General features: G+C 40.8%; 1 protein-coding gene across 5 annotated transcripts; it reads left to right on the forward strand.

Annotated features, from left to right (window-relative positions):
* Positions 1-6,671: 6,671 nt before the first annotated feature.
* On the forward strand, positions 6,672-13,892 carry HUS1 (HUS1 checkpoint clamp component). 5 transcript variants are annotated; one of them, XM_051798800.1, is made up of 8 exons: positions 6,672-6,807; positions 7,096-7,223; positions 7,689-7,865; positions 8,576-8,683; positions 9,644-9,718; positions 11,593-11,692; positions 12,036-12,167; positions 12,986-13,892. In XM_051798800.1, the coding sequence occupies exons 1-8, from the start codon at positions 6,756-6,758 to the stop codon at positions 13,066-13,068; spliced, it is 855 nt and encodes a 284-aa protein (XP_051654760.1). In that variant the 5' UTR covers positions 6,672-6,755; the 3' UTR covers positions 13,069-13,892. The 5 variants fall into 5 exon arrangements, with proteins under 5 accessions (XP_051654760.1, XP_051654761.1, XP_051654763.1 ...); XM_051798801.1 differs by having other exon boundaries at positions 6,689-6,820; XM_051798802.1 differs by having other exon boundaries at positions 6,691-6,895; positions 12,036-12,142.
* The last annotated feature ends 305 nt before the right edge of the window (positions 13,893-14,197 follow it).

Here is a 14,197-nt window from a genome sequence, read left to right on the forward strand (position 1 = left end):
TGCAAGGATCTATTTAATTCTGCTTCAAGAACAGTAATTTTACTCAACATGCTGTAGTCCTGGCCTCTGTAGTCTTGTAAATATGTTTTTTGCCATGACTAAAGGCCACAGATTTTGTACCAACCTGGCAGTGCATGGTTTCAGGACTGTCCTGGCCTGTGCTGGTTGTAATTTGTAAATTTGTCAAGTGATTACCACCTCATCTGTGTTAGCTTTAGTTCTGGGAATATCCCATATGGTGAAAGTCTGACATAGCTAAGTAGCCAGTGCATAACCAACAGCCCTTTGTGTTAAGTAGGTTGAGAGAGGTCAAACTGCAACTTTCAAACTTTAGCTGGAAAGGAATGAAAAGGGAGAAGGTTGAGGTGAGAAAACTTACAAACACAGCCCATTTCAGGTGGCATAGAAATACATGAGGGAGTTTTCTCATCTTTTAAGCAAAAAAGCCAGACAAGAATGGTGGTAGTACTGCATTAAATTGAGTATGTTGAGGGTAATTTCTTAATCCAGGTGATAGATCAGAAAAGAACTTTCTAAGGATGTTTTCCTTAAAAGAGCTTTCAATTCCCATATGTAAGAAACAAGGCAGGAAAAGGAGAAGACCAGCACAGCTGAGTAAGGACCTCCAGCCAAATGAAAGTGTAAGAAGAAAATGCACAGGCAGTGGAACAAGGGACGTGTATTGTGGGGAGAATACAGGGATGCTGCCTGGATGTGTAGGGATAGGATCAGGAAAGCTAAGGGACAGCTGGAGCTGAATTTGGCATGGGTTGTGAAGAATAAGAATGGCTTTTGCAGGTATGTTGATCAGAAAAGGAATATTAAAGAAAATGTTCACACTGTGGTAAATAAAGACAGGAGAGCTACCGACAATCAAGATGGAGAAGGCTGGGGTACTAAAAAAAATTTTTACGTCAGTTTTCAGCAGTAATCCCTCTTCCAACCCCAAACTTCAAGGCAGGGTTAGAGGAAGATTACTTGAGGAACCTGAACATAAATAGGTCCATGGGACTTGATGAGATACATCCCATGGTCTTGAGAGAATCATATTTGGAAAGTTATGGCAGTCAGGTAAAGACTCCAGTGACTGAAAACAGGGAAACATCACATCCATTATTAAAAAGAGTGAAAAGGAAGACCCTCAGAACTACAGACCAGTCAGTCTCACTTCTGTGCCTGGTCAAATCCTGGAGAAGTTCTTCCTAGGAGACATGTTGAAACATACAGTATACAGGGAGGTGATTAGAGACAGCCAATATGGCTTCACCAAGGGCAAATCATGCTTCAGTGGAGAAGGGAATAACTACAGATGTGATTTACCTTGACTTCTGCAAGGCCTTTGATATGGCCCCCACAACAACTTGTTGCTAAATTGGAGAGAGATGGGTTTAACAGATGGACTGGTAGATGAATAAAGAACTGGCTAGATGACTACATCCAAAGAGTTATAGTCAAAGACTCAATGTCCAACTGGCAACAAGTAATAAGTGGTATCCCACAGGGACTGTACTGAGACCAACAGTGCTTAACACCTTCATGAATAACACAGGCAGTGGGATTAAGTGCACCCTCAGCAAGTGTGCTGATTACACCAAGATGAGTTGTGCAATTGATTCTCTGGAGGGAAGGGATGCCATCCAGAGGGACCTTCATAGGCTTCAGGAGTGAGCCTGTATGAACCTTATAAAGTTCAACAAGGACAAGTGCAAGGTCCTGCAAGGGTGTTGGCAACTCTCCAATATCAATACAGGCTGGAATATTCAGAGCAGCCCTATGGATAAGGACTCAGGGATATTGGTGGGTAACAAATTAGGTAAGAGTGGGCAATGTGCACTTGCAGCCCAGAAAGCCATTCACATCCTGGGCTTCATCAAAAAAATTGTGGCCAGCAGGTCAAGGGAGGTGATTCTTGCACTCAGCTCTAGTGAGACCCCACTTGGAGTACTGCATCCAGCTCTGGGGTCCTCAGCACAAGAAAGACATAGACCTGTTAAAGCAGGTCCAGAGGAGGACCACAAAGATGATCGGAGGGCTGGAGCACCTTTCCTATGAGGAAGAGCTGAGAGAGTTGTTCAGCCTGGAGAAGGCTCTAGGGAGACCTTGTAGCAGCCTTTCATTATACAGGAAAGAAGAAGAGAGCCTCTTTGTTTACACCTGTAGTGACATGTCAAGGGGTAATGGTTTTAAACTGAGAGTAGATTTAGATTGGATACAAGGAAGTCAATATTTATGATAAGAGTGGCGAGACACTGGAACAGGTTACCCAGAGAAGTTGTGGATGCCCCCTTGTTGGAAGTTTTCAAGGTCAGGTTGGATGAGGCTTGAGCAACTTGGTCTAATGAAAGATGTCCCTGCCCATGGCAAGGGAGGTTGAATTAGATGATTTCGGTCCCTCTCAACTCAATTCTTTCTATTACTCTACAAGTCTCTTCTATGATTTGAATTTGGATAAGAGTTTAGGGTTAGAAGGTTTAGGGTTTGGCTGAGGAATGGGGATTAGGATTAGGATTAGTGTTAAGGTTAGGGGAAAACATATAAAATCATTGCTTTTGAAACACAGAAACACAGGTTGTGGTTATTTGACCTGACTGGAAATTGCCCAGTTTCCAGCGGAGGGGGGAGGGTGAGGGGAATGGGGAAGTAGAGGAGATTAATTCAGAGAGGAAATAACCGATTACAGTTTGTGGTATCAAGTCTAGAAAGGAGCTATATAAGTAACAGAAAATATATAAAACCCCTCAGTAATGAGAGATCTGAGAAGGCTAATATAGTATTCAAATGGAAATGGATATTTGAAAATTCCCTAGAAATGCCACAGCACTGAAGAACTTGCCATTTATTTTCTTCCTTTTTTTTCTTATTTTCTGCTTTTAAAGTTATAGCAAGTTCATATTGCCTAGACTGACTTGTTTATTTTGTAATTGTTATTTGCATATAAATGATTCACTGGAATATGAAGCATGAAAAGAGTGTTGATATTAATCTGAGTATACATGTTCTTTTACCAGCTTTCAACACATTGCCTAAGTAAAATTTTAAAAGTACATTTATACAAATTCTTGTACTGCATCTCTTCCCTGATTACCTAGTCCTTTTTAATTAAGTGCTTAAGCATAAGATAGAGGTTTCTAAATGGATAACAGATATAAATAATATAATTGAGCAAATTAAAGAAGACACAATGAAGATCTACAGCATAGCTAACTAGACAAATTTAAAATAAAGTTTTGCAGTGTTAACTTCTATCTCTCTCACTAGAAACAGAGTTGAAACACACCTCATTCTATTCTACTTTTTGTGAAGCCATCAGTATTTTAAAAATATTTCTAAGCTTGATGGCTAAAAACTAAGATGGTAGAGTCAGGTAAACAGCCTACATTTTCTTCCTACCCTCAGTACTCCAGAAAGGAAATGCTCACCACTCCAAAAGAAGTGCTCTGTTGACATCCATCTGGTAGAACACAGAGGAGGTAGATAGGATTGATAAGCAGGCAAGGCTAAACCATGACTGTTTCAACTTAAAATAGGTGGGGAAAATAAACATGTATTAGTGTAGAAAAGTCTAGGCCATTTAATTTAATCTCAGTGTTCTCTGTTGAGAAGTCACCCTGAACTCAAGCAACAGCTTTGAGCACTGGAGTGCCATAGTTGGGTTCTGAAAACAAAAACTAGAAGGTTTGTTAGTATATTTATAAAAAAAAATGGAAAAAATAGTATCTTCAGAAAACTTTGAAACTATTCAGTTCCTTAAGTTATCTGTGTTCTTGTAAGAGCTGACATAAGAAAGAAACCTCAACAACGGTCATGGAATTGCTTTCACTGGCTATCGGCTGGTAAGGACTGCTGTGTGAAATGTTGGGATACACCACTAGCAGAAATCACAGTGAATAGAGTAGAAATAATTGACAGGCAAAGAAAGGAAAGGAGAGAAAGTTACCTTTGAAGACCTCAACTCAGCTTAAATTGGAACTTGAGATCCTGAAAGAAATCAAGATGTTAAATGTAAATAAAGGTTAATGCAGGAAGGGGTTAACGTAGTAGGTGACCTACCAGTTATCTCTCAAGATTAAGACTATAAAATTGTTGTTACAGTTCTTCCCAGGTATTCCTTCAATTTGGGCAAGAAAAATCCAGTGGGCTGACCATCTAGTTCCTCCTCATTCAACTCTTGACTTCCCAAGAATTTCCAAATCACCCCTCTAGGAATAATTTTTTCCACTGTTGCACTTGCTACTATCTTACCTAACCTCCCCTTCTTCTGCTACACCTTTCAGTGATCTCCTGTACTCCAGTGTGGCCATATCTCACCCAGGGGTCTACCAATTAAAGACTAGAGTGATACAGAACCATTTCTGTCATCCTGGAGACCAATGATGCTTCTCAAATTCAACAACAGCAGTCAACAGAAATGGGAATTTACAAAAGATGACAATGTAATGTATTCACATTATGTGAATACATTGTGTGACAGACTTGACAGTGAACTATCATCTTGTTAGAATGACTTTTATCAATGAAGTGCTATACTGAAAAATACAGTATTTCCAAACCACAGTACTGACTTTATTATTTAAATATTTGAATTAGGATTGATTCTGCCTAACCCTTTGTGACGGATGCACCCCTTAACCAAATCTTTGGTACAGGCTCAAAGGAGGTAAAGGCTTGAGACATAGTCAGGCCAAGAACACCTCCAGGAAACCCCCAAGTGAGCACAGTGATCCAGTGAGCACAGTGATCCAGTGAGCAATGATGCACACGAGCTTGTAACACCAATCCTGTGATTAACACACAGAAGGTGGGTTTTCCAAGACTTCTTTACCTAGGAACAAAGACAGTTGCAAGTACAAGGAGCTTTATGCATACCTTTCCCATCACATGGAATTTGACAACAAACCAATCACTTTATTCCATAAATATGACAGCCTGAGTGATTCTCCTTTGGGGTCCCTACTAGTCAGCATGTCTGCATGGTGCGATCTCCCCTTGAGCTGGGACACCTCTCAAGGTTGCTCCTTGAAGCAGAGAAGCTTTTCTACTAATGACAGATTGTCAGATGAGTCCAATTCAAATTCTCTCTAAATTGCAACTGGACTGCACACTAGTGACTCTTCCATTGAGCTGGGATGCCTCTCAAGTTTGAGATTCCTTACATGAGACTGAGAGATATTCCTTTACCTGAAGCAGAGAGACCCTTTATTCACAACAGATACTCAGTAAGTTGCTGATAACATGCTGAAATAATACTAATGAAATCCATGTACTTAATTCCTTTAGGTATAACCTGTTATCCAACTCTGAGACTAAGACAGGACCTAGCTACACATAAGCTCTATCAGGAGTACAGAAAGGCAGAGAATCTACTCTTAACCTTGTCACTCAACACGAGGGTCTTCCTCACTCCTTCTCGTCTTTGGTCTCAGTGTAAATCATTCTAAAATTATTCAAATTCGAATCTTTTTAGTATGTTTCATCCACGATAGAATGAAACTTGTCACTGAGCTTCGTTAAATCATGTTTATAAATGTTTATTAAGCCCACTTTGCTAAAACCTTTCATGGTGATTCTTTGAGTGACCATAAATCACACATTTGTGACAAATTGGTGTAGTTGGCAGGATCCTAAATCAGAATTTGTTACGTCCTTCTGCACTGGAGTGGATTCTCTAGAAAAATATTCAGCTGATTTACATGAAGTGCACAGGACCTGGGAGCAACGCAACCAGACAATAACCTCTCCAGAAACGGTTGCTGTATATGTCAGATAGAGTTACATAGACCTAAGGTTTTCTTTTAATTTTCTCCATAATGACTGTATTGAAAGACAGCATCAAGACGTGTGCAGCATCCCTAGAGTACTTCAAAATCAAACGAAAGAGAAGAAATTTAGCTGACCTAAACTGCCGCGTGACAAAAGAACACTGGACAATCCTGAGGAACCAAAAAGAACAACACTAGAAAACCGTCTCTGCAAATGCTATAGTTTTCAAGGACTGCGAGGAACCAAGACCATAAGGCAAAGGGCACTGTCTTCTATAGGAAACAGCCATGCTGCACGCTAACAAGTAAAGCAAGGTTTTCCTTGAACTATTCCAGCCTCTGCATAAAACCCTGCACATCATGCACTAAGCTGAAATGCCAGGCAAATGGAGCCTGTCTGCACGAGCTGCCCAGTCTGATAGAGAATGCCTTTCTCTAAACACTTCCGGTTGGCCAGCCCTTTTTGGGTGGCCTGGCTAACAATGGGTAAGTGGAAAGGCCCGAGAGAAAGCTTGCTTTGCTCTGCTTTCTTACACTGACTGTTGCTTTCCTCCCTCACCGTGGCTTCATGTTGGGCATAGTTCTGCACCCAAGGGTAGTGGGGGAGCCTGTCCCCTACCATGGGCTGATGGTGTCTGCTATAAGGGGCCCCTTGGATTTGAAGAAGAAAATTCTTCAAGACATCGGGAGCGGGACCAATACAGATGCATTTAGACATATGTGCTGGGAGTGCCGAGAGGTTTTGTTTTGAGGTGAGCTTTTCAGCTTTGCCTGCGAGAACCGCTACTACAGAGAGAAGTCGCCAGCCAGTGCAAGGCCGCAGGGGCCTGCCCGCCGCCGCCGCGCATCCAAAATCGGCTGCACTGCCCTCTGCCTGCGAGAAACTGTTCCGCCAGAGGACTCTCCCTCTCTGACCGCCTTCTGCCCGGGCCCGCCCCCAGCCGTGCCGTCAGCGGCGGGCGGTGCCGCGCAGCGAGCTGGGGGGGTCGCGCCACCATGCGATTTCGGGCAAAGATTGTGGATCTCGCCTGCCTCAACAACTTCAGCCGTGAGTATGGCAGGTCAGGCTGAAGGGCGGCAGTGCCTTGCTAAGCGACTGGCTTCGACTTTCCCGGGCAAAGGGGAGAGGAAGGGAGGTGAGGACCGGGCCGCAGGCCCAGAGGCCTTTCCTGGGAGGAGGTAGCATGAGGCGCTTTCATTTGCCCCGAGGTGTTTGGGAGTTTCCGCAGCAGCACGAGCTGCGTTTTTGGAGACTGAGGGTTTCTCCCCTGTCCCGCAGGGACCGGGGTGTGTGGAACGGTCACCTCTGTAACGTCCCCCTCCCTCCCTCCGGCAGGTGTAATTAACACAATCTCCAAGTTAACCAAGACGTGCACCCTGCGCCTTACTGTCTGCAAGTTGTATTTCATCCTCTCCGATAAAGTAGCAAATGGAGGCGCGAGTATGTGGTGTGAGCTGTGCCAGGTGAGCCCAGGGAAGTTCAAAAATCACATGGTGTTGAAAACCAGAGCAGGCAGTTGGGTTTGGTGTATGAGGCATTTCTTGCAGCCCTCACCTGAGGTGTGCCAGATCTCTTAAGGCCTGTCTGGTCACAGGCGTTTCAGGTTAGATATCCTCTTTATCTCAGTTGTCACTTCAACTGTAAAGCTTTGGTGTGTGCTGGCCCATATGGGCCTGCCCAAAACTGGAAACAGGAAAGCATAACTCACTGTTTTGTAGACTGATACGTGTTAGAGGAGAAAATAAATAGATTTAGAGCCTGAAGCAATGAGCCTTCATGCTTATGCAGCCTGTTTTGATTCCAGCAGATGATGCCAGGCAGAGGAGAGTTTCCTGTTGTTCCTGTGCAGTTCTAGGCTTACGGTCTGATGGATAAAACTTGCCCCTCTCATTTGCTTTATTTTATTTTGCAACTTTCAAAAATTGTAGGGGAATTTCTTCGACGAATTTCAGATGGAAGGAGTAGCTGCAGAGCACAATGAAATCTATTTAGAGTTGGTGCCTGAGAACCTGTCAAGAGCATTAAAAACTGCCCACAGTGCTAAGGCAGTGAAGATCAAGTTGACTAATAAACACTGTCCTTGTCTCAGAGTTGCTGTGGAGTTAGTAAGTGCAACCATGCTTTTATGTTCATTATTAAGAAAAATTAATTCTTTATCATTTGATCTTAGGAAAAGCACAATTTTAATCTTTAGTGTAATTCTAGAAAACTGAAAAAACATTGTGCTATTTTCCATTTCACTAGCCTTTCTTGCCATTATGGTTGGTAGCACACAGAACCAGCTTTGTATTTTCCAAAGGCAAGAGGGAGGAAGAATGAAAGCTATGTGATTGAAACAACTTTTTCTAATGTCTTCTTCTTTCCATTACTTCATTCTCTATATCTTCTGTGGATTATTGCCTTTTTATTGAAGCCATTAGGTTTCAGTGTAGTGTTTGGTTCTAGTGATTTGCATTTGATTATCCTGACATTGCATTTCAAACTGCTGTCTTCTGATTTTTGTTGTTGTTGGTAACACCACTGATTCACCTCTTCAGGTCTAAGGATATCTTTTATATATATATATATATATGTGTGTGTATATATATATATATATATATATATATATATATATATATATACTTATGCATGATACCTCAGAAACCTTTCCTCATTCAAAAGGGAAGTCCACTTTAGAGCATATTGAGAGGAACTTAGGGAAAACTGGAACTGATGTCTGGGACATGTAGTTACTGCCCACAGTGGGTCTGAAAGCTTTAAATTTGGAATTCAAGTCCTGTTTTTAACTGCAAGAGCATCCTCTCTTTCCCTCAAGCCATCTTTATCAAGCAGCAGTAGGATTGTGACACATGACATTCCTGTGGGGGTTATTCCCAGAAGAATATGGAATGACTTCAGAGAGCCCACTATGCCAGACTTTGATGTAAGCCTCTGCTTTTATATTCCGTATGGAAAGGGGAGGTTGCAATTGGAATGCTACTGCTACAGAGTATACTGCTGGGATTTGGAAAGGAGTTGAAAAGAAGGAGGGAAGACTGTAGTCTACAGATTTGGAGAGGGGTGGAACATGGCTTCTGTCTTGACAAGAGAGTCCAGAACTTGTGAAAACAGAGCAGATAGTTACCAGATTTTTCTGTGATATTCAGAGTGGAGGAAGGGAGGAGCAAAGGACTTGCATGTCTTTAAAGTGGAGCGTCTCTAAACCACACAGTTTTAGGCTGTTTCGGCTGTTTCTGCACCAAATGGCCCAAATAATCTGTTCTTTCTGAAATTCATGGCCTACCTGGCAGAGTTAGAGATACGTGTGTTTCCTCCTTTTAGATTTTTAGATATCATCTCTATATATTTTGTGACTTTTAGCAGAGTTGCAAGGAAAGGTCTTTGTGCAAATGTGCTCCTGTTTGAGGTTGTGGATGCCTCTTACCTCTAAGCTAAGAGTATTTAAATTTTGAAGACATACAACTGAGTAGAAACTTGAAGAATTTTGTTCTGTTATTTCAGATTTACACTGCTGCAGTTCCAGAAATGAATGCAGTATCATGGGAATCTTTTTCTTTCCTTTTTGGCTATAGTTATTAACTACTTAGTTACACAGGTGTATACTTTCATGTGAGCATCTGACCTGCAAAAACCTGTCTCTATTTTGAACACGGATTTGGAACATTATGTCTGAAGCAATTGCTAGAGTGCAGTTGCCTGTTGGTATAATGGGAAAGAGTTCCTCCATTCTGAGACATTTGCTGATTTCAGATAAATATTGTGCATCCTACAAGCCATAGATAATTCAGTCCAAACTAAGATAGAATTGAAAGGAAAAATAAATGTGTCACATCCCAGACACACATGAAAAACTTGTGCAAATGAAGTTCTTATGTCTTTCTAGGTCAGTATTTACCTACCAGTGCTGAAAATAATGAAGAGTGTTGTGGAAAGAATGAAGAATCTCAGCAATTTCATTGTAAGTTAAGGCACTTCAAATATGTATGCTACAGACCTTACTTCAACAGGGATGTAACATTTCACTGTTGTAAACTGGTGACACCACATTATATCTTATTTTGGGATGAGACAGACATTGAAATCAAGGCACCTGAAGACTGTATGAAGTTGAAGAGAATGATGGGATTTATTTTAGGATTTACACTGAAGAGCTTCGCAGAAAGTGATACTCTTTGTACTGAACTCTTGAAAGATCATGGCATTGTGTTGCTACAAGCCACTCTTTGTAGCTGATAAGAATTTACAGTCCTTCAGGAAGCTGGCTAGAGACTTTCCAGGTGACTTCATTAAAGAAATGAAGAGTGAGTCTTGGGTTAGGTGTCTGTGTGAATGAACTTTAGGTAAACTTGAGGTAGGATTTAAAGGAAATTCTGCTAATAGCTCCTGGATGACAGACTGTGCTTTAGGCTCTGACATGGTGGGTTTCCAGTCTCCTCTGGGTTTCTGGAGTCCTGGAGTGCCTTCCATTGAAAGAACCCCTCTGCAGTTGGACATAAAAAGGCTTTGGGTTTTTTATTTAGTTGTTTTTGCTCACAGTCACCAGAATTGATTAACATGGAACTTAGTAAGTGTAGAGCTTTGAAATAGTTTGGTTTTAGTGCTATTTATACCAGTTTTGATAATTAGGACATTTTCTGTTAACTGACAATCCTGAAATTGGGACAGTCTCAGTTTTCCAGACTTGGAAGAGTTGAGAGATTACCCTGGGTTTCTGGCAGTTTTGCAAGTGGCAGTCATCCTGAAAATACACTTGAAACTCTTTTTCTTTATTAGTCTTTTGGGGGACTTAATTTTTGCTTTCTTTCCCCATGTCCTCAGTGGAAATGCCTACACAAAATTAAGCACAGGGCTTTGTTTCCAGAGCTAAGGATCTTTTCTCACACTGGATAGCTGTATGATGGGATTGAATCTGGTGTTCAGCAGCACTCAGAAGAGGTAGTGTATCAACACTGGGCATACCCACTTTACTAAGTGCCTTGCTTTCATGTTATTAAAGAACAAAAACATCAGTTATCACAATTCTTTTTGCTAGATGCATCCTGGTAATAAAACTGGCCGAGATCAGTGCTGCAAAATGGATTTTTAGAAGCAATTTCAGATAGTTGGCCCATTGTTTGGGAGCTTGGCCTCTCCATTCTATAGGAGATTCTGGTTGTGATGCATCTTTTTAAAAATTATTGAGAATTCTTCTAATCACAGAAATGAAGTGCTTAGTTATGCTTTAGGAATCCTCTGATCTGCTTGGGATTTGCATAAGGTCATGTGTAGTCTCCTTCTGGACACTTGATTAGGATGGAATTTGAAAGCTTTCAGCACTCTTCCAGGATTTCTAGTGGTTCAGAGTCCTTCTTAGAGTTACTGGTCTGATGCAGTGGTTGTCTTTAAGTTTTCTAAAGCAGCTCTGTAACTGCATGTCAACTCCTGGTGCATCCCATATTCTGTGAGTGTCATACAGACTGTGAGGTGCCTTTCTATTTGTGGAGGAGCTGAATGGAAATGCAGGAATCCTTGCGTTTTTTCAGATTCAGCTTCTCATTTCTAAAGCCTTTTTCCTAGGGCATGAATTTCCCAAAGTGAATACTTGTTCTAAAAGTACTGGAGAGCAAGTCAATTTCTTTCTTTTCATAATTTCTGAGAGTTTGGTCTCCGATAATTCATACAGGAAGGATGAGAAATACACTTTGTAGCCGAACATTTGAATGTTCAAACCATGTTCAGAAAGTATGGTTGACCTGCTTCTGGAAGCTTGTATTTGAACAAAACAACTGTATTCTTCTGTAATTCTGCAGTGTAAAAGTGGGTTGCCTAAAATCGAGATTGATTGTGTTGCAGGTGATTGAAGCAAACTTGAGTGGAGAAATGAACTTGAAAATAGAAACTGACTTAGTATCTGTAACAACACATTTTAAAGACCTGGGAAATCCTCCCTGGGGTATGTTTCTCTGCTACCTCTTGTGTCTGTCTGATCTCATTACTTAAGTGTGTTGATTATAACAGTACTTACTTTTTATTCTTTAGAAAATAGCATCAAGTACTTTAAAGTCTTCAAATGAAATCTTAAAAGAAAACGTGGCCTATGGCTGTTTCATGTTTAGAGGGGTGGGAGATCTCTTCCAATATTGTTGACAGCTTTGTAGGAAAACTGGGCTTTCTTTTCCTTGCACTACTGTTTCTGAAAAACAAGCCATTTTAGTTCCAATGCTTCAGCAGTTTTCAGTGGTGTCCCTGTATGTGTTGAAACTCCTTATTTAAGTGTTGTGTTCTTATGCTTTTAGCATCAGAAGATGGGTGTCAAAGTTCTGCTCAAGGCAGAAATCTGGAAAGTATGGCTGAGGCACGCATAGACATCAAGAAGCTGCAGCAGCTGCTTGCTGGACAGCAGGTCAATCCTACAAAAGCATTGTGCAGTAAGTTCAGCAGCTCTGTTTGCAAACTCCAAGGAGGGATGTTTGCTGTACTTATAGTCTCAGCAGAACAGCATATCCTCCGTTTTGTCTGTTTAAAACTCAACTATTTTTATTGTACCCGATGACTTTTAATATTTATATTTTTAGGCAGTAAGCTTCAGACTTAAGGCATTTGGGGAAGAAAAAAAATAAAATAAGTCAAGCCCTTTTATCAAGTTGAATAATCAGACTGACAAATCATGGGTGTTTTCTTGTCTTTGTTTTGAAGTTGTTATTTTTATTATTATTTTGAGGTATTATTTTTTGGAAGTCTTAAAGTCCTTAGGTTCTAGTGGAGAAACTGGAATTTACTGTCATGTGGTTTTTTTTTTTTTCCCCTTTGGATGCCTTCTTACATTGATTCTAATACCAAAATGCTTTTTATACAGCTAGTGTTTCTAGCCATAGAAACAGTATGTACTTTCTAGCAGAAGGCTATGCAGGGGTCTATACTCTATTTTAATAACTCGGTATGCTTTTCCTGAGAACATCTGTGTATTATCGTTTAGTGCAGATGCTAAGAATTTCCCAAGGAAGATTTAAATAATGGGTATAGCATTATAAACCTATACCTATACCTATTAGATATTTGCTTTTTGATATCAGCTTTCATAGACTATTAATGCTTCCTAAACCATCAAGGACCTGAATATGTCTAGTCATCCTTCTGTCAGAAGTGGTAAAAGCATTGTATTCTTATGGTGGCATTCTGTAGAAGATGTAAGTATTTTTCCTGCTTTAGGATGGATTTGTTTTTTAATTTTTTTTCTCTTTTACAGATATTGTAAGTAAAAGAATTGTCCACTTCATCTTGCTGCATGAGGATGTTTCACTTCAGTATTTTATTCCAGCACTTGCCTGAATATTTTGGAATCTTGAGCATTTTCCAACCTGAGACCTTTTCCATGAAGTCTGAAATCTTTCCTGAATTGCTGGAGTATTTTCGCATGATACACTGTTAGAAGCAGCCATCAGATGGACATTATTTCAGTGTTTATGAAATTATTCATAATACCTCCTCATCCAGAAAGCCGTTTTGGAAAGATGTACCTCTGGGAAGCTGACATATTGCAGTCTTAAGGGAAACAAAACTGAAATTTGAATGTGCTTTTGGGATGCTTTGAGCTATGGGGATGGCAATGAAGTATTTTGGTTTTGTCAAAAAACATAAAGGTAGAATGCATCTCTGGAGCTGCTGCTGTGTGTATTCAGTATTGGGCAATGCAGCTCCAAGTTAAGAGGTCTCTAAGCAAGCCATCATACTTCCATGGAGCAGGAGAGCCCTCTGGAGGGTTGCAGATTGGTATTTGCCTAAACAGGTACACACAGCCCTCCTGAAGTGGTACTAAATTGAATTCTGTTCCAGTAGCGATGTGTGTGAACTTGATGCTGTTAAATGTTGTGCAGCAGAAATCTAACTGCCAGCAAGTAACAAGATATAACAGATGCTAAGGAGCACCAGCAGTTCAGCAGCATCTCTTTTTACCTGGTTGTGTCTTTTGATCTGACTTGCTCCAACATAACTCAGTAGCTCTGTGCTTACTCTTTGTTTAGCTCTTGGCCTGAGAGGATGAGCTAAACAGTCTGGATTACTTTGCTAATGTGGGCAGTGAAAATCTGTGTACAAAATGAGGACATGCATGAACACAGCAATTGGTGTGAAATAAAGGGCAAGTTATCTCTGAATCACATTTTTTCCGCTTTTCAGATGGAAAGCATTGTACAACATGTGTTGTCATGGTGTCAGACTTGGTGAGATTGCATCTAGGCTCTCATCACAAGCAGCCAAGAGCAAGACTAAGTCTCATTCATGGGAGTACTGCCCCTTCTTCTATTTCCTGGTTATCTTATGAGGTCTTTTCTTCTTTATTCCATGTGTGATTTATTTGTTATCTGGACATGTTCCATATAGCTTTTAGTTGTTTTAGAAATAGTGAGTGAGGTTTTGCTGCCAAATGCGACTGGGAGTTTCTGCTGGGAAGTAACTTGTC

This window comes from Manacus candei, unplaced genomic scaffold, assembly GCF_025592945.1.
Source record: "Manacus candei isolate 608988 ecotype Guabito, Panama unplaced genomic scaffold, ASM2559294v1 h1tg000049l, whole genome shotgun sequence".
NCBI lineage: Eukaryota > Metazoa > Chordata > Aves > Passeriformes > Pipridae > Manacus > Manacus candei.

Bases quoted from the DNA above. Each gene is read 5' to 3' on its own strand.
- HUS1 (XM_051798799.1), top strand. From the start codon at position 6,814: ATGGCAGGTCAGGCTGAAGGGCGGCAGTGCCTTGCTAAGCGACTGGCT. The intron at 8,684-9,643 runs GTAAGCCTCTGC...ATGTCTTTCTAG, and splicing joins CCACTATGCCAGACTTTGAT to GTCAGTATTTACCTACCAGT. The intron at 12,168-12,985 runs GTAAGTTCAGCA...TCTCTTTTACAG, and splicing joins TCCTACAAAAGCATTGTGCA to ATATTGTAAGTAAAAGAATT.